This window comes from Rattus norvegicus, chromosome 1, assembly GCF_036323735.1.
Source record: "Rattus norvegicus strain BN/NHsdMcwi chromosome 1, GRCr8, whole genome shotgun sequence".
Taxonomy (NCBI): domain Eukaryota; kingdom Metazoa; phylum Chordata; class Mammalia; order Rodentia; family Muridae; genus Rattus; species Rattus norvegicus.
In genome coordinates this window covers 217,391,907-217,410,543 of record NC_086019.1, presented here as the reverse complement: position 1 = coordinate 217,410,543, position 18,637 = coordinate 217,391,907, and the positions used below count along the sequence as shown (strand labels likewise).

General features: G+C 40.3%; 1 protein-coding gene across 1 annotated transcript; it reads left to right on the top strand.

Annotated features, from left to right (window-relative positions):
• Window positions 1–900: 900 nt before the first annotated feature.
• Window positions 901–16,525, top strand: Ms4a7 (membrane spanning 4-domains A7). Its single transcript, NM_001410291.1, has 7 exons — window positions 901–989; window positions 3,641–3,863; window positions 8,843–8,968; window positions 10,355–10,411; window positions 11,576–11,782; window positions 15,601–15,702; window positions 16,349–16,525. The coding sequence occupies exons 2-7, from the start codon at window positions 3,717–3,719 to the stop codon at window positions 16,385–16,387; spliced, it is 678 nt and encodes a 225-aa protein (NP_001397220.1). The 5' UTR covers window positions 901–989; window positions 3,641–3,716; the 3' UTR covers window positions 16,388–16,525.
• Window positions 16,526–18,637: the final 2,112 nt, after the last annotated feature.

Sequence of the window (18,637 nt, the reverse complement as noted above, 5' to 3'; positions counted from 1 at the left end):
TTTTATTAAAAATAGTTTATGAAAATAAAAATTTGCCTTTCTATGGTGTATTGTAATCACTGCTTCTTTTCCCTCTTCACCTCCCCACCCTTCCAACTCCATGTCTTTCTCTCCCTTTCAACTCCATGCCTTTCTCTAGAAAACAAACAGACCAGTAAGCAAACAAACAAGCCAGAATAAAACAAAGCAAAGAGGAAAAATGGAGTAAATAAAAAGGGAAATCACAAGAAACACATACACATGCAGAGATGTACACACACAAACCCCGTAAAACCATGACATCTGATGCCAAAAGGAGAAGCAAGATACAAATAAGGTTTAAAAAACAGCGACCAAACAATGCATCATGAGATAAAACATCTCCAAAAACACCATTGAGTTCACTTTGTGTTGGCTCTCCACTCCCTTACCTGTGGTTTGTATATTCACTGAGACTCCGTTGAAGAAACAAATGTTTCCCTTGTGAGCAGCTATTGCGTTTTACTTTTTAAAAGTGGTTTCCGACCAGCTAGAAATTGTCTCTATGTCAATAAGATCACTCACAACCAATAATTCTAATCTTCATAAACTCTTTACTTCCTTTCTCATTAATTCTGTAGCAGCCAGATGGTGAATTACTAATATCTTTCATTCAGAGGATAAGGGGACAGACTTAATGCAACTGAATAGAAATGCAAGGAATCATTCCCTTCTTGACCACATCTGTTTCGTGAGAAGATATTATTTTGTGTTATTTTTTCCAAACCCCAAACTTCAGAAAGGGGAAGCAGAGCAGCCTTTCATTTTCCAGCTACTTGTAATGACTGCAAATTCACATCCTGTGTAATCATGAATACTTCCAGGGGAAGCACACAAAATGCCTGAGTGTCAAAAGCAGAGAGTGAAACTTCTGGAGGGAACAGCTGGTGAAAGGTTGAGCCTGAGTTCTCCCAGGAGCAGAGTGAGCAGGCGCAGGAGCTACAACATACACCACAGGGCTGTGAGGACAGGTAAGCCACTGGGAGAGGCTGTGCTCTAAATAGACAGCCTGCCTGGGAAGTGGATTCTCATCCTGTCTTTCCTGTTGACCCCTGGCATAAGTTGGTGAACCACAGGTCAATCTGGAGCCTCAGTTTACCTATGTGTCAAAAAGGAAAGCACCCTTGGGATCAGTTGATATTTGAAGTGATGACCTTCTATAGTTCCCTTTATTTCCCCACTGCTGCCACGCAGTCTTATAAAACATGTTCTCAAGGAAGACTGGGGTATGAGAATATGTTGAATTTGGAAAGTATGGCTCAAATCTAATATTGCAACACAGAAAAGCATTGTGTGCAGAGGTGTTTGCCTGAATAGTAGAGATTTTGAAACCTTTTTGAGAGCTGAGGGCCATTCCCACTTCATGTGGATATAAATAATGAATGCTGAAGGACAAATCATAGTTGGATTGGGAGGCGATGGTGTCAGTTTCCAGACATACTATAAAATGTAAGAAACTTCATCATGTAGAGTTCCTCTCAAAATAGCCATATGTATCCAAATTAAAAATAGCTTAGGGGTTGGGGGTTTAGCTCAGTGGTAGAGCGCTTGCCTAGCAAGCACAAGGCCCTGGGTTCGGTCCCCAGCTCCAAAAAAAAAAAAAAAAAAAAAAAGAAAAGAAAAAAAAGCTTAAATTCTGTAAATACACATCTACATGCTATTGTAAATAGATAATTGAATTTATAAAATAAGCATAAGTTCTATGTGTTCTAAAGTGCACAGGTATTTCTTACAACATTGTTCATGGTGATAAAAAAAAATAGAAGGAACCAAAATGACCATGAATATGCATCCAGTTTAATAAAATACAATCATTTGAATTTATCATTTGAATTTTAATTATAGTTAAAAATCTAATTACATAATTGTAGCATTCTAGCTACTGGAAGTTTGTGATTTGCATGACACCCTCATGACCATCCACTAAACAACTACTCTTCATCTCTCCCCCAGCCCTTGGAAGCCACCATTTTACTTCTCTACAAAACTGAGTAGTCTGGGTACCTCATAAATAGAATCACACAGCATCTGACTTCTTTGTCTTCATATAGGGTTTTTTTTTTTGAGGTTTAACAATGTTCATGGCATATGTCAGAATATAGCCATTTGCCTTTTATACTTAAGGCTGTTATATTAATTAGCCCAAGATTAATAGGGATTCTAAATGGCTGGAATGACCATTTGTAAAGTGTGGAGAGAATAGTGAAGAAAGGAGAAAAAGAACATAAAGGAAACTGAAACTGATGACTTTATGTTAATTGTTGGGGAGTCAGGAACATTTTGATTCATGCAAACTGTATTCCCTTTTAGTTAACATTGTTGTTATTTGTTCTTTTTAACAAATGGTCAACTTAAAAACAAAAACAGGAAATGCATGCACATAATGTTAACAGACTAGAAAACATCAGATTGGCATCCAGTTCCTAACACAGAGCTCAGAATAAAGCATGCAATATACTTCTTGGTTATGAGACCTGGAAAATCTAAGAAAGAAAGGAGAACCTGAAGGAGATACTTAGCAACAAAGATCAGGTAGAAATCCAGGCTTCCTGATATGGGAACATTTCTGGAAAGAGACACCTTTACCACACTTCCCCAGGATCACAGTCATTCCTAGGGGCAGACTTTGAACTCATGAGTGACAACTAATGCTCAGATGCAAACGTCATGTGGCTTCCATTGCAGAGCCGTCCCCGTCTTCCCCAGTAGTAACAAGAATATGGGGTTCATTTTAGTACTACTGACCTGGTGGAGCACTGTTTGTTTCTTGAGTAGAGTTATTAATATTATTAGGAAGAAAGAAAAGGCAAACGAGGAGAATTAGTGTCACATAGAGGGAAATATTGCAAGACCTTAAGCCCAGAAGACATAACGCACACACCTGCGAGTTCTGCAATCATAGACTAACAATAATTATATTTGCTACAGTGTATTAAACACATGAGATGCAGCAGGTAAGTTCTTTTTGAAATGTTCATTTAATGAAATGAATGTATTAGTCCTGGATTGCTAATATATGAAATGGACTTAGTAACATCTAAGATGTAAGGCCCTTTGAAGGATTAAGATCTTTGATATTCTAGTGCATGAAATACAATGTGACTTAAGTGTTTATGTTGATAGTTACTAAGCTGGTAGAAGCAAAGGGCACATTCTGGATTAGACACATGCTTTTTATAAACTGGAAAGCACTTACTCAATAATTTAATGGCAAGAAAATGAAGAGAGGAGGACTGGACAACATAAAGGCAGCTTCGGTGTGATGTCCTGAGAGATGTGATAAATGATTGAACGATAGGGGAAGCAGAGGTGCAAGAGGAAGAAAGAGGGAGCTGAAAGTAAAGGCTTTGGGGGACAGGCAGTGAGATGAAGACAATGCTGCAGGCAAATTCTGTTTGGATTACTCACCTCCTAACTGTGGAGTTCCTGAAAATGTTTGCAAACTTCCCTGACAGAATGGTTCTTGATCATCATGGATAGAGTGCAGCAAGCAGTCTATCCTATGCTTCCCTGAAAGCTACATCAGTTTTGTTTGTAGAACAACTAGCCAGACCATGCCATCCCACCCTGAGTGTACTCAATTCTTATCTAAAGAAAACTCATTTTTCTTCGCTCCCTGCAGACTCTCGTGCCTGTGAGTGTCGGTGAGTCAAACCCTGGGGACTGAGTCCAGTGCCTCTTCTAGCGTCCTTGGCATCATGGGTCTTCGGCTTGGCACCAAGATCACTGCGTGGGACTGCTTTCCAAAGGATGTCATTGTCCACAAAAGAGAGAAAGCTGGACACACATATGAAAATGGAGAGGACCTGCTGATTGGTGTACCTAGTGAAGCCACAGTTCTTGGGGTAAGTCCATCTCATTAGAAGGAGAATGCTGGAGAGACATATTAAGAATGTGTCCAACTACAAAGCTATAATGGGTCCGGAAGCATCCTGGACTTGTTTGAGCCAGTTCCACAAACAAGCCAGAATATGAAATGGAATGGGAAACTATTCCCTCCTTGGGCTTTCATTTAAAATAACTAAAGCCACTTGTGCTTTTCCACCAGAACACTGCATAATTAAGAAATTAGTTTCTGATCATTGTCTTTAGTAGAGATTTCTAACTTGACCATATGATAATTTTTAGTCTGATTAAGTTAGGTCTTTTGATTTGGAGTTTTCTTTTTCAAGCACTTTGAGATGACACCATCTAAAGTGCTTTCATCCACACATTTCTCTGTGTCCACATGAGCAGCTGTACAATATCTAAGTATCAACATCATTGTCCCTCATAGGCAGGATCCTACTTATCATAGGGTTCTGGATACTTCCTGCTGAGACTGAATCCCTACTCCTGCACCTTCAGAAACTTTGCTGCTGGGAACCTTCCCTGCACCACAGGTACTGAGATGGGACACAGAGTCAGACAAAGGCCAAACAAAGCCTGGTGACCTCTGGCCTTGTAACTCTCTCTTACTATTCTGGTGGCCAGAAGCTAATGGTCTCCCGGCAATTTAAACCTACCTCTCTTGCTATTCTGTGACTAAAAGCTGCTGGTTTCTGGAAATTAACTTCTGCTGGTAGCAGCAGGACCTTGAGAAGCAAACTCAGTTAATAGGGCTGTTTTCTCTATGACTCAAGGGCTCCCTGGCCAGGTAAGAGGCCAGGAGTTAATTAACTGTTTGTGACCCAGAGAGAAAAGAGAAAGAAAGGGAGAATTCAAGCACACACATAGACACACAGAGATACACAGAGACACACCCTTTGGCTGAGCCCAGCCACCTGTCTCAACAATTTCACAAGTGTTCATACATACTTACATACATACACATATACCTACATATGTACATATGTACACACATATAGACAGATAAATATAAATGCATATATATAAATATCTATATATACGTATATACAAATATATATATGCATATATATGCATGCATGCATTTGGTGGATGGAGCTGGGTAGGCAGAACTCCAGATGCCACACTTTATTATTTCTCTCTGGCCTTCTAATATCTTCTAAGACAAAAGTTCTTTATAAAATTACCTCACAGATAAAATGTTACACAAAAGGAGAGTTAGAGAAGGATGTTGATACTAAGTTCAAAGCAGTGTTTCATTCTATAAGCTCATTATAAGTTCAAAGCAACAGTTTCACATGACTTTGCTTTATCATACTACACACCTGTGGCTTCATCCTTAGACCTAACCTACGATGAATGCTCTTTTTTGATCAAAAATTAATTCAAGCCTGCTTTCTTATCCTAGTGCAATTAGCCTTGACACGTGAAGGTTTACAAAGCTGTATTTGTATCTTTATTCTATAGAAGTCTTGAGATCACTTGTATCAATTTAAGAGTTCTATAACATCGTCAGAGATTGTGAAACCATCAGTTCATCTATACAACATTACTACATGAAAGTACATCTTCATATTGATCTGCAGGAAATTTGCCTAAATAGGTTGGGCTGATGCTCAGGAATCATTAGGCTAATTTGACAGGAAGGGCATATCAGCAGCAAGAAGCAACCCTGGGACAATGTTTCTAAGGACACTGTATCTCAGAGCTCACCCATCCCAGGCCATGCAAAATGGCGGGCCATCTCCAGAACACTCATTTGCATGCCATAGTCTTTCCTAGATGGTTACTGACACCTTCCTAAATGTTTCTTCTGTGATTTAGGGTCCATTAACATCATTCTAGCCTCTTAAAATATGTTTAATTGAAATAGAATTAAAACTTCTATTGGGCAGGGTAGCCTAAGTATCTCCAATATAGATAATTAATGTAGCCTCTTGGTTGCTTCTGGGGGTCTGGGGGAGTGTTCTTACAGCTGGAGACACTACACACTCAGATGATTCAAGCTGGATATGAAAATATCTTTCTTTGCTGTAGCTTCCATGGTTCCAAAAATTCTATGCCAAGGAAAGGAAATGGTTAAACAGTTCTACACAACTGCAACACCTATAAACCATAACACTTACCAGCAAAGCAAGCCATGCATACTCGTGAAATAAGTAGCACTCTCATGTCAGTGGCAACCAACAGCTGTCTATCTGCACTTAAGGCCTACTCAGCAGGAAGGCAATCATGCTTGGTACTAGAAATCAAGCCAGCCTCTTAAAGCTAGTGAAGTCAAAAAACTTAGAAATAGTTTACGACAGCCACTTTGCTAGACCAGCATAATTCATTACTGCATCTTAAATCTTAACTATTGGATTCTTTATCCCTTTTCTTTGTTTAGTCTGCAGCACATTGTTTCCTGAAAACACTCCTTCAGCAATTTTCACACTAGATCATTGAAATGATATTAGCATTGTCTTTGTTTCTTGGGACTCAGAGATCAATCTTTTAGCTTTCTTCTCACCCCTGAACAAACTCATGTCATGCTACTAGCTGCTATTTCACTATCTTCATACCAAGATCTTGGCCCTTATATCACTAACACTGCTTCCAATAGATAGATAGATGATTGATACATAGATATGATATGATAAATTATACATATATAATTATATATATATATAAAATCATGTTTGCTACTGATTATATTCCTTATTCTTTCCCACCTTTTGCTGGTTTTCTTTCTCTTTCAAATATTCTCCTTCTGCCTTTTTAGTGTGTGTGTGTGTGTGTGTGTGTGTGTCTGTGTCTGTGTGTCTGTGTCTGTGTGTATGTATACATATATATATATATTTAAATGTGCATTTTATGTATTAGAGGAAACAAAGTATTTATTTTTCTGAACCTGTCTTAGATTTCTTAGTATGGTGTTCCTTAGTTCCACCCATTTCACTATAAATGGCATTTCTTCTTCTTCTTCTTCTTCTTCTTCTTCTTCTTCTTCTTCTTCTTCTTCTTCTCCTCCTCCCCCCTCCTCCTCCTCCTCTTCCTCCCCCCTCCTCCTCCTCCTCCTCCTCCTCTTCCTCCTCCTCCTCCTTCTTCTTCTTCTTCTTCTTCTTCTTTTTCTTCTTCTTCTTCTTCTTCTTCTTCTTCTTCTTCTTTTTCTTCTTCTTCTTCTTCTTCTTCTTCTTCTTCTTCTTCTTCTTCTTCTCCTTCATTATTTAATACATTATCATTGTCTGTAAAAACCACATTTTCTTTTTCTTCATATTAGCCGATAGACAACAAAATGGTTCATGCCTTGGCTACTGTTCAGCAATCAGCTTATATGTTCAGGCCTCTCTGCAGTGTGCTGACTTTGGTTTCCTTCGGGAAATACCCAAGAATTTGAGGCATATGAGTTTTGGTTTTGTGAGGAATCGTGGTGTTGATTTCAACAGTGGTCACACTGGTTTACATTCCCATTTTACAGTTCCTCTTTTCTCAAAACTTCATCAGATCTGTTATCATTTGTTTTCTGGATAATACCCAGTCTGACTGGGATGAAAAGGAATCTGAAATCAGTTTTTATTTACATTCCTAATTAGACATTAGAATGTTGAATGCGTTTTTTTTTAACATTTGTTGGTTATATGTATTTCTTCTTTTGAAAACTGTTTATTCCATTCACTAGCCTACTTATTTGTTGATTGGGTTTTCTTAGTGTTTAAGCTTTGAGGCTCCCCATAGAATATATAGGCACCAACAGCTTTCTTCTAATTTTCAGACTGTCATTTCACTCTCATGTTTGTTTCCACTGTTAGAGATTTTTCATCCCATGCAATGTTGTCAATTTTTCCCATTGTTATCTGAATTATTGGGCTTCTTTTCATGAAATTCTTGTGCCTTGAAGTGTTTTCCTGGTGTTTGGCTCTACAAGTTTCCAAACCTTATACCATACCTTAACAAATTTGATCTATTTTGAATTAGTTTTATGCAGATAAGATGAGGATCTAGTTTCATTCTTTGACGTGTGGATTTCTGGTTTCCCCCGCACCATTTTTGAGGACACTTTGGTAAATATTAGATGGTCATATTCATATGAGTTCTCTTCTGGCTCTTCTATTGTGGTCCAGCATCTCCCATCAATTTAAACATGAATCTCTGTCCTTGATGGTCCCCATCCTTGATTACATGTTCTAATAATACTTTGTCACAGTTGCCATGGAACTTGACTTTACATGGTACATGTAAGATATAAGAATCCACCAGAGTGACTTTCATTTGTTGCCTGCCTCTTGGTACATGGGTACTCAATGAGTAATTGGGGTAAGAGGTGACTTATCTTAATTTTGGGTAATTATGTCCATGTGTTAATTACAATATAGATTCAGTGATGGATTAAACTATGAATTCTCATTCAAACAGGAGAGGTCAGACAACATTCCAGTTTTGACATTTGTGCAAGTTTGAACAACTCATCTCCCTCATGTTCCTCATCAGTTACAAAGATGTGATGAATACTGCTTAGAATGCAGACACCCTTAAACAAATGTGAACCACTCATAACCGCCATCATAAAAATCACAATGATTCTTAAAATCAAACGACAAAAAGGATGAGTGACAGCACCAGCAATGTGATGCTCAACAGCTTTTGTTGAAAGCCGAGGCCTGCACTGAGACCCCCATTGGAGGTTCCTTCTCTATACTAATCCAACTGGGCTCTAGTCCAGACAACTTTTCCCAATGACTTTTCCAAAAAGAAATGTTTTGTGAGGCAGATTTTTCAGAATTAAATGTTCACATAATCTCTTCCTGAGTTTAATGAGCCTTCCACAAAATAAAAGAGCTAAATTTTGAATTTTTCTCTTAGAATAGGCTTATTTGTTCCTTGTAGGATTTTCCTTTAATATAGAAATTAATAATGTATTTTAAACTCCATTGTAAGTCACAAATAATCCTTTGCATCTACTTTAATCATGATCTAGAAGTCCCTGCCTTGTGTGTTACAGACTATCCAGCTAATATGTGCCCTGATGATTGCAAGCTTTGGGGGAATTTTGGTGTCAGCTTCCTACTCCAACCCAGAAGCTTCCACCACTTTGATGTCTGGATACCTGTTTACTGGATCCTTCTGTGTAAGTAAAATGTGGTCTCAAAAAAAAAGTATGCTTTCTAAATACCTGCCAGGCACTCAATCATGGAATGACTTCATCTTCAAGAAGAACGAGGCAGAAGGAAGCCAACTCAACATTCCTGTCACTGCCCATGTCCTGTATCTCCCATTCGAAAGTTAGCACTTTGGGGTGGGGTTGTCTAATTAGGACAGAAGGCAGAAGGAGAAGACAACACACTGGGCACATGAGCACTTTTCTTAGCTGATGCCACATCCTCTTAGACCAGAGGATGATTTTTCATAACCCTCTTTGAGGTTTTGAAGATACCATTGGATTCTAGCCATTTCAGAGCAATCACTTGTCGGGTGAGAGTGAGAAGGCTCATTATACAGTACGCTTGGACCCCTGGCAGATGCCACAGCTCTGCAGACACTTATCTCAGTAATGGCAAGACGCCTGGGAAACAGAAGCATTCTTCTGCTTATAGGTAGCCCTGATCATCTGTAGAGCTCTTGGGCTTCTTGTCATATAATGGCTCATGGACCCTACCCCTACTGGATCTTATTTTCAGAGTTTCTAGGCCCAATCCTACTAATGAGCAATTCTCTCGAATAAAGAATCTTGAAATAAATGAGGAAAAGAGGCACATTCTGAGAAGATGATTATGCAAAGGGGTTTTAGTGACCATCGTCCCTGCATGGGCACAACTGCACAATATGCACAAAGCTCTGCTCTTGTCCCCAAAGTACATTTTGTCCTTGACTTTACTGTCTCACTGGTGGTGGCAGTCTCCACATTTCTTACTAATGCTTCTGCTAGTTCTTTCTTGGCTCTAATTGGTATTCCTCAACACTCAAGACACAGGCATAATCAGTGGTTTAGCTGTCCCAAATTGCCATCTCTCTTCTTGCTGGCCTCTAGACTCACTGGGATCAAACTGCTTCTCAGGGCTTATAATAAAGATTCCTTGTTAGAACTTTTCCTCCTGATTTCCTAAACTCTAGGTAATACTCAAGTTGCCTATATCTATAGCTTCAATTCCATATTTGTCTGTCTCTTGCCACATGGGAGGCTCTTTCCTTGGCGCTTCTCTATATTGTTTCAAGTCTCAAGTCATAGATACGGCTCAACATCCTCTTTCAATTTCATAATTTAGTAGCAGTTGCCAGGCATCTGTTGCATTTGGTCTGCAATGACTGCTGCTTTCCAATAACATGAACCTCCCTGAGCAGAAGCTTATTCTCAAAGTCTGTGTAAGCATCCCAAGCAGATATGAAGCATTCCTAGCAGTACAAGCATGTCATTCTGTCAGGGTTGTATCTCTAAAAGTTTCCCATCACTTTTTTGAGTGATTTAAAAGCAGCTTAGGACAGCTCTCTTTTATCTCTCTTTCTCTCTCCTGAACAGTTTGCCATGGCTGGAATTCTCTCCATCATCTCTGAGAAAATCTCAACCAAAGCCTTTGTAAGTATGAAGACCATCAACCTCAGTTGGTTGGGATAGTTAAAACCCATAGTTAATTCTTCTAGTTTCCATCTTCCGTTGTAGTGTTTAGGAAAATGAAGTTCAGAACAGGTTAGGAAGCATATTGATCTGGCCCATTGGCACACTTTGGAAGTCACTTCTGAAGTGAGCGTGTTCATTTTCCACATGTGATGAGAGGAAAACTGGAAACACAGAGCAGGAAAGAGCTTGCCTGGTCAAACACACAGCTTAGTAACAGCTGAGATAAGAGTCCACATTTCCTGATGCCAAGCCCATAACTATGACCCAATCCAAATGCTGAGAATTCTTCAACCACCCTGTACAACTCCTGGGTTTGTACGGCAGCTTCGGTTATCAGGAGCAAGTGTCAGTCAATTCCTAAGCCACCTGTGTGCTCCCAGACATAGCTCGCCAGACCCTGTGTCTTCTGGACTCAGGACGTGGCTCCATGTTGGTGGGCATGTGACAGGAAGTAGGAAAGGCTGCTACCCACAGGAGCAACAGTTCCAGCTGCTTCTTCCTGTGTTTTCAAGACTACGGTCCATTCATTCTATTATTTGGGACTGGGCATGGCAAAAACTACTGAGACTAAGCCCAGACGCCAGAACTTCTTGCCCTTTCCCAGAGTGAGAAAGAAAGTTCATCTTTGTCAATTGTTAAATGAAAGTGCAGGCCATTTCCCCTTAGGCCTGACCACCCTTGAAGGTATCCATTCTCTACAGTGTGTTTCCACTAAAGCTGCTTCTTTATGTGAGGTCAAAGTTTAGTCTAGGCTCTCCAGAGCATGCTAGGCTATATTCTAAGAGGTCTTCAAAAGAAGAACATCCTAAGAATACTGAGGGAGTCAGTGGGGGAGATTGGCAACAGGCTGAGGATCCTGGATCAGTGTTCAGTGTTATGGAGTGTTAGGAAGCTAGACTGTGGGGAGCTGTTCATATTGTGCAGGTCACCACACATTTCCCAACTATCTCATGTGACAAACTGTGATACAAAGGCAAATTAGTCATAGTTTGCCTGAAAGGAGGTCCCAGGCTATATTAGAAACAAATTCAAGGAAGAGCCATGGCAGTATAGTGGACAGAGGGAACAGAGAACCCTGTACCAAACCTGTGATGGGAACCCAACACAGAATCTCTCTTCTAGGCACTGAGCAGCCTGGCCTCCAGTGTAGCAAGCTCTGTTGTTGCTATGATCGGTCTCTTCTTCGTCACCTATTGCCTGATAGTCCTGGGGACTGCCTTTCCACACTGTAACTCAGAAAAGAAATTCCTGCCCTTATTGTCTTATTTGGAATCCCATGATTGGAAGAATGAAGACAAGAACTGTCGCCTGGCTTATGTCAGTGCTATAGTAAGTAGTTCCAGACTAAACATCTTCCCATGTAAAACCCCATTGTCTTCCTCCACTTGGATAGTTTCTGCTTTTTCTCTGGTCACTCTGGTCTGACTGTCTAGGGCAGACAGGAAGAAAAACAATAAACAAATATGACAGAAAGGCAGCAGATTCGGTGTGGGGGGAGGGGGAGGTGCATGAACCACAGCAGAAAGGGAAAACAATGAAGAGATGAAGAAAACACAATAGCTAGTCTTAAAAATCTTAAATCACAGCAGGGGATGCTGTTCTTTGTTGTTTCTGTTGGGAAATAGGAAGCTCTCTCTTTTTTTTTTTTTTTTTTGATCGTGTAATGGATACTAGGTGTCCATCACCAGTGTATGGCTTGGGTTGACTCCTAAATGCATTTTTTTTAATTAACTTGAGTATTCCGTATATACATTTCGAGTGTTATTCCCTTTCCCGGTTTCCAGGCAAACATCCCCCTACCCCCTCCCCTTCTTTATGGGTGTTCCCCTCCCCATCCTCCCCCCATTGCCGCCCTCCCCCCAACAATCTAGTTCACTGGGGGTTCAGTCTTAGCAGGACCCAGGGCTTCCCCTTCCACTGGTGCTCTTACTAGGATATTCATTGATACCTATGAGGTCAGAGTCCAGGGTCAGTCCATGTATAGTCTTTAGGTAGTGGCTTAGTCCCTGGAAGCTCTGGTTGCTTGGCATTATTGTACATATGGGGTCTCGAGCCCCTTCAAGCTCTTCCAGTTCTTTCTCTGATTCCTTCAACGGGGGTCCTATTCTCAGTTCAGTGGTTTGCTGCTGGCATTCGCCACTGTATTTGCTGTATTCTGGCTGTGTCTCTCAGGAGCAATCTACATCCGGCTCCTGTTGGTCTGCTTCATCCATCTTGTCTATATGGGTGGCTGTATATGTATGGGCCACATGTGGGGCAGGCTCTGAATGGGTGTTCCTTCAGTCTCTGTTTTAATCTTTGCCTGTCTCTTCCCTGCCAAGGGTATTCTTGTTCCCCTTTTAAAGAAGGAGTGAAGCATTCACATTTTGATCATCCGTCTTGAGTTTCATTTGTTCTAGGCATCTAGGGTAATTCAAGCATTTGGGCTAATAGCCACTTATCAATGAGTGCATACCATGTATGTCTTTCTGTGATTGGGCTACCTCACTCAGGATGTTATTTTCCAGTTCCAACCATTTGCCTATGAATTTCATAAAGTCATTGTTTTTGATAGCTGAGTAATATTCCATTGTGTAGATGTACCACATTTTCTGTATCCATTCCTCTGTTGAAGGGCATCTGGGTTCTTTCCAGCTTCTGGCTATTATAAATAAGGCTGCGATGAACATAGTGGAACACATGTCTTTTGAGTCCTTGCCTGAAGCTGAAAAGTTCCACCCATTAGAGAGCTTGCCTTCTAGTCACAGGTACTCTTAGACTTGGAGTAGAGACAAAGTGCTTAATTTCCTTAAGTGCACATTGCCTAGGGCTGGCAAAGAAGGAAGTGGGGCTGGAGAAAGCTACCCAGTAGATATGACTCCTGTGAAACATCAGTGTTTTGGGGCAGAAGTTCCTTAGCACCTTTCACAAATTTGACAGCTACCACCTAGTGATAGTGACAAGCCTGACTTAGTCCATTTTCTAAATGCAGGATTATTGTGTTTAAACCCAAAGTTATTTAAGGAGAAAGATCATCCTTTCATGATTTCTCCTACTGGAGCAGTGAGTAGTCAAATTGGTGATACCTTTCATTCCCTTGTGTCCATCTGACTTGGGAGTTTTGAAGAATGTGTGGAAATTTTTGGACTCACATCCTATTATGAGTCAAGCCACATGAGTAGATCAGACATGTTGACCTGGGAGCTTGAGAAAGTGAAAGAGAACAGAGACTGATCTGGTTGGAAGTGAGCGTGACAAAGCCCAGGAGATCACACTGCAAGATAGAGAGGGTAGATTAATATGTGAAAAGCACCCTTTGAGGGACTGTTTTAACTAAGAGTAACTTCAGTATATCGAATAGTCTTCTACTCTCATGTAAGTAGAATCCAAAAGAACATCCTTAGCATCAGAAAAGTTGTAGCATGGCAGAGTAAGCCAACCTCAAGAGAATGCTAATTTTTAATAAATTCAGCATTAACCTGAACAAACAAAAAACTGTGTGTGTGTGTGTGTGTGTGTGTGTGTGTGTGTGTGTGTGTGTGTGTGTGTGTGTGTGTAAAACTGAAAGAAATAAAAAGGAGCTGGAGGAAGGAAGACATAAAAATGGTTTAGCTTACAGAAGCTAACAAGGATTCTAAAGACAAATCATCAAACCAGAAAATTAGGAGAGTCTGCACGGAAATAGGTGTTAGAGACTAGGATGCCCAGGGTAAGAGTTGAGGGTTGTTAGGATAATAGGAACACAGGAAGAACCCTGCCAATATATTAGTAACAGAGGTTAGAAATTCATTCCCCTTGTGACAATCGGACAAGGAAATTAGCTCACTCCGCCCCATGCAGATAACACAGCTAAACTCAGAGTTCCATAGACACTAGGAGTTCTTCTAATAAAGGGATTTTAAAACTGCTTCTGTATCTCTGTATCTGAAATTCCTAAGGTTCTTACAAAAATCAAACTTAAAACAATTGTCTAGGGACATATCAATCAATTCCACTCATGAGATTCCCACATGTTAAAGAAATATACTAGCACCGCCACTGCCACATTTGTATTTAAACTATATCGTGATGAAAATATGAATAAATGTGAACTCGGTCTTGAAAGCAGCAGTAACAGGTTCTAAGAACTAGAAATCATGTAGTCTTTTGAACAAGCCCATAATGAAAGTATATTCTTAGAAAGGTAAATTAATTAATTAACATAATCAAAACCTAGTTCTGATTAGTTTTATGTCAACTTGACACAAGCTGGTCATCTGGGAAAAGGAAACCTCAATTGAGAAAAGGGACCCATCGAATTGCCCTGTCGGAGAGCCTGTGGTTCATTTGTTTGATTGATGACTACTGTGGGAGGGTCCAGCTCACAGTGACTGGCAGTCTTGGGTACTTATGAGAAAGCAGGCCAAGCAAACCAGTAAGCAATGTTCCTCCACGGCGTATACTTCCATTCCTTCCTCTAGGTTCTGTCCTTGAGTTCCTGCCTAGACTTCCCTCAGTGATGATCTGTTACCTAGAAGAATGCGCTAAAAGACACCTTTCCTCTTCAAGTTGCTTTTGGTCGTGGTGTTTTATAACAGTAATAGAGACCCTGACTAAGACAAAGCCAAAACTTGGCAACAGGGCAGTAAGATCAAAGGGACAGGGGGACTTGATAAACAGGAACTATAAGTAGAAAAAAATATCTTTGAAATTAAAAACTGAGATAGATGAAAAGCAGATTTAATGCATCTGAAGAAACACCTCATCAAATCGTATCAAATTTGAAAAATATGACTGGCACAGAGGCTGAAGTTACACAGGATGAACACAAGTTCTAATAGAAATGAGTAGGAGAGACTATGAAACAAATTATCTGAACATGAAACAGCATGCTGAAGGAGCACACAGAAGACCTTATAGAGTAACTGAATTCGAATCCACACCTAAAAAACAGGATGAACCAAGGACAAACAGGAAACTGTGAAAACAAGCAAAGATATGTGGCCAATCACTCCTACTTCTTATCTCTGTGTGATCACTAAAAGAGAAAGCAGAGAAAAAGACTGAGCCTTTGCCTCTGCTTCTGTTCTCCATTGCCCACCACTACCCTGCCCCCACCCCACCCTGACCCCTGCTCAGCGGACCCAGAGGCTTTGTGTGGGGTCCCACTCAGTTGTGCTGCTTTGCAGAGTACTCTGGGGATCATGCTCCTCTTCATCGTGCTGGAAGTTTTGCTAGCTGTATACAGTTCTATCTTTTGGTGGAAGCAAGTCTACTCCAACAAGCCTGGGGTAAGTACCTGATATCTCTCTGACACCCACTGTGTCCCCTGCTCTGAGCTACAGTGATACAGACCTAAAAGATCAGATGGAAAATAAGAGTTCACCTGGGGTCAGCTAGTGCCTGGGGACAGCAGAGCAGACAGAAAATCCTTCCCCAAGAAACAAGCTGGCTCTAGAAATTGGCTCATGAAATTTCATAAATAAACCAAGAGAAAGAGAGTTTATACAGCCTTGTTCTTGAAATATATACTGACATCTGGCATCTGAGACAGTCTCCATGGCCAAGCCCTTGCTAATGTGATTTTACCAAGACTTTATTGTTTTGTGGATGTTTTTTCTGCTCTTTCCCTTGCCTTTTTTTAGCCCCTTGTGTTATAATTTTAAACTGTATTCATTTCTCCTAAATGCTACAATGAACAAGAAAACATAATTTGAACGAATTATGATTCAACTATGAGACACTAGAAAGCAACAAGAGAGACCAAGGGCGGCATTTGTGTGAACTAATATTGCTGCAACTATATTTACGATAAAGTTGCATAAGCAGTACCATAAGATAATACATTGCTATATTTGAGGGAAATATATGAAGATATTTTAAACCCTACCCCCAAAATCAAAGTGTTAAACTCAATTAATGAATTTTATTCTTTAGGGTGCATTTTTCTTGCCTCAATCACAAGATCATCCCTAACTTGTCAAAAGCAGTTTGTTGCAGTAATGGATATGAAATACAGAAGAAGAAAGAAGAAATCTAGTGCTTGTGGCAGAGCACAGCTAGACTTTCCTGAAATCTCAACCTTGGTAGATCCTAATAAACATCTGAAGAAAAGCTTGTCTGTCGTAGTTTCAATATGAGTCACTCATTTCCACTGAAAGTCATTTCTTAAAGTCCAAGTCAGCGAAATTCCCATTCCCCATTCTGCAGTGACCACAAACTGTACCAACTTCTCCAAACAGAGTGAACAGACAGTGTTGTTAGCTGAGAAAGTCTGTACTCCTTCAGGGGTGGAAGCTGCCAGGGTCACATGGCTAGGTAAGGTCTTTCTCTGCGTTACTTGCACATTCCTTGGCTTAAATAGTAGACATTATGCATTCCAACAGCATTTGAGAGCCTTTGAAAATAGGACGGCCTGTACAAGCTCCTGGGTGTGATGCCCCAACAATAAAAAGAAATAATAAATCATAGCCAGTCATTATGCTTTATGCCTGTAATCCCAGCATTTGAGAGGCTGAAGCAGAAAAGATTGACATGAGTTCAAAGTCAGCCTGGGTACAAAGTGAGACTAGGTTGAGAAAAGTGGCTTATTTCTGTCTCACTTAATGATTTCAATATATATTGAAATCACACACACACACATACACACACACACACACACACACACACACACACACACACACACACACACACCACACCCCTGGGGATTGAATTTAGGGCTTTGCACACACTAAGAATGTGCTCTACCACTGAGTTATAGCCCCAGTACAATGGCTTTATTTTTCTTTAGATTCAAAAACTATAATTAATCATGGTGTACTCTCTCATCTAAGTAGTAGACTGAGTAAGATATTGGACATTTATAAGCAATAACAACTTAGTTGCTGGTTTGGAAAAAAATCAACATTGCTAACTCAAGAAAGAGAGCTTCTAATGTTGCTCTCCAAAGAGAAATGTGTAACTGAAAAAAATATATGTAAGTTTTCCAAACATACAAATGAACATGCTATGGAAATGCATGTGCCTTCAGAGACCAGAGGTATCAGCTGCCCCTTATAGGAAGTTATGAGCCACTAGATATCAGTGCTGGGAAGTGAATTCCAGCCCTTTGAAAGAGCAGTACACACTCTTTTATTTTCTTATCACCATCATCATCATCATCATCATCATCATCATCACTATTATCTTATACATTTTAATTAAAAGATAATGACATTACTTGTCTCCTACTTTTTCTCCCTGCACTCCTCCCAAGTACTCTCCATTGAACTCCTTCTTTGTTTCCTATCCCCAAATTGATAACCTCTTCCTCCCTGATTACTATTGCTGTGTGTGTGTGTGTGTGTGTGTGTGTGTGTGTGTGTGTACAACTATGCACAAATATATTAACATAGCCTAGGGAGTCCATATTTGTTGTATGCATACGGTTTCAGGGCTGAATCCTTTTTCATGGACAACCAGTTAGTGGACTCATCCCTGGGAGAGGCTAACTCTTCCTATCTCAGCAGTCATTAGTTGTCAATATTTCTTTGTCTAGAAGTGGGTTCCCATGAGATTTTCCCCCCTTTCACATTAGCATGTTTATTGATACTACCACTCTCCAGTTCTTCTTCACGCAGCCATTTCTATGAAAGACTGTTTCAAGTAGACATCTTGGTCTTCCGGCTCTCACACTCTTTCCACTCCTTCTTCTGAGATGTTCCCTGAGCAGGAACAAGGGCTGTGATATAGATGTGCCCACTGGATCTGTGATTCTTATGATATACTCATATTTGCATTGTGCCTAGTCGTGGTTTTCAGTGATGGTCTCTACTTGCTGTAAAGAGAAGCTTTATGATGAGAGGTGATAGCTACGCTTACCTGTGGGTAAGATTTAGAGTGGAACAATTTTGCTGTTCTAGCAAAGTGAAGGAAGTAGTTTTATTCTAAGGTCCTGACCTCACTAGCCCTGGGTCATTGGCTAAGTTTCTGGTATCAGGAATGGTTTCTTTCCTATTCAGTGGGCCTTCAGTAACCTTAGATGGTTCTTGGTTGCAGACAAGGTTATGAGTACCAGTAGTGTCTCTTTAAGGGTATCTTGCCATGCTGGTCATTGTTGTGAATCATAGGTGAAATAACTGGGGATGGCTATTGATCGCTTCCCTTCTTGGGCAGCTTGCACAGTATTGGAAATACTGATGTAAGCTAGATCAAAGAAGAGGCCTTCGGATTAGACTTGTGTCCTAA

Excerpts from the sequence above, each read along its gene's own strand:
- Ms4a7 (NM_001410291.1), top strand. The coding sequence starts at position 3,717 with ATGGGTCTTCGGCTTGGCACCAAGATCACTGCGTGGGACTGCTTTCCA. Across the intron at positions 3,864-8,842 it reads GTGAAGCCACAGTTCTTGGG|ACTATCCAGCTAATATGTGC; the intron begins GTAAGTCCATCT and ends TGTGTGTTACAG. Across the intron at positions 11,783-15,600 it reads TGGCTTATGTCAGTGCTATA|AGTACTCTGGGGATCATGCT; the intron begins GTAAGTAGTTCC and ends GCTGCTTTGCAG.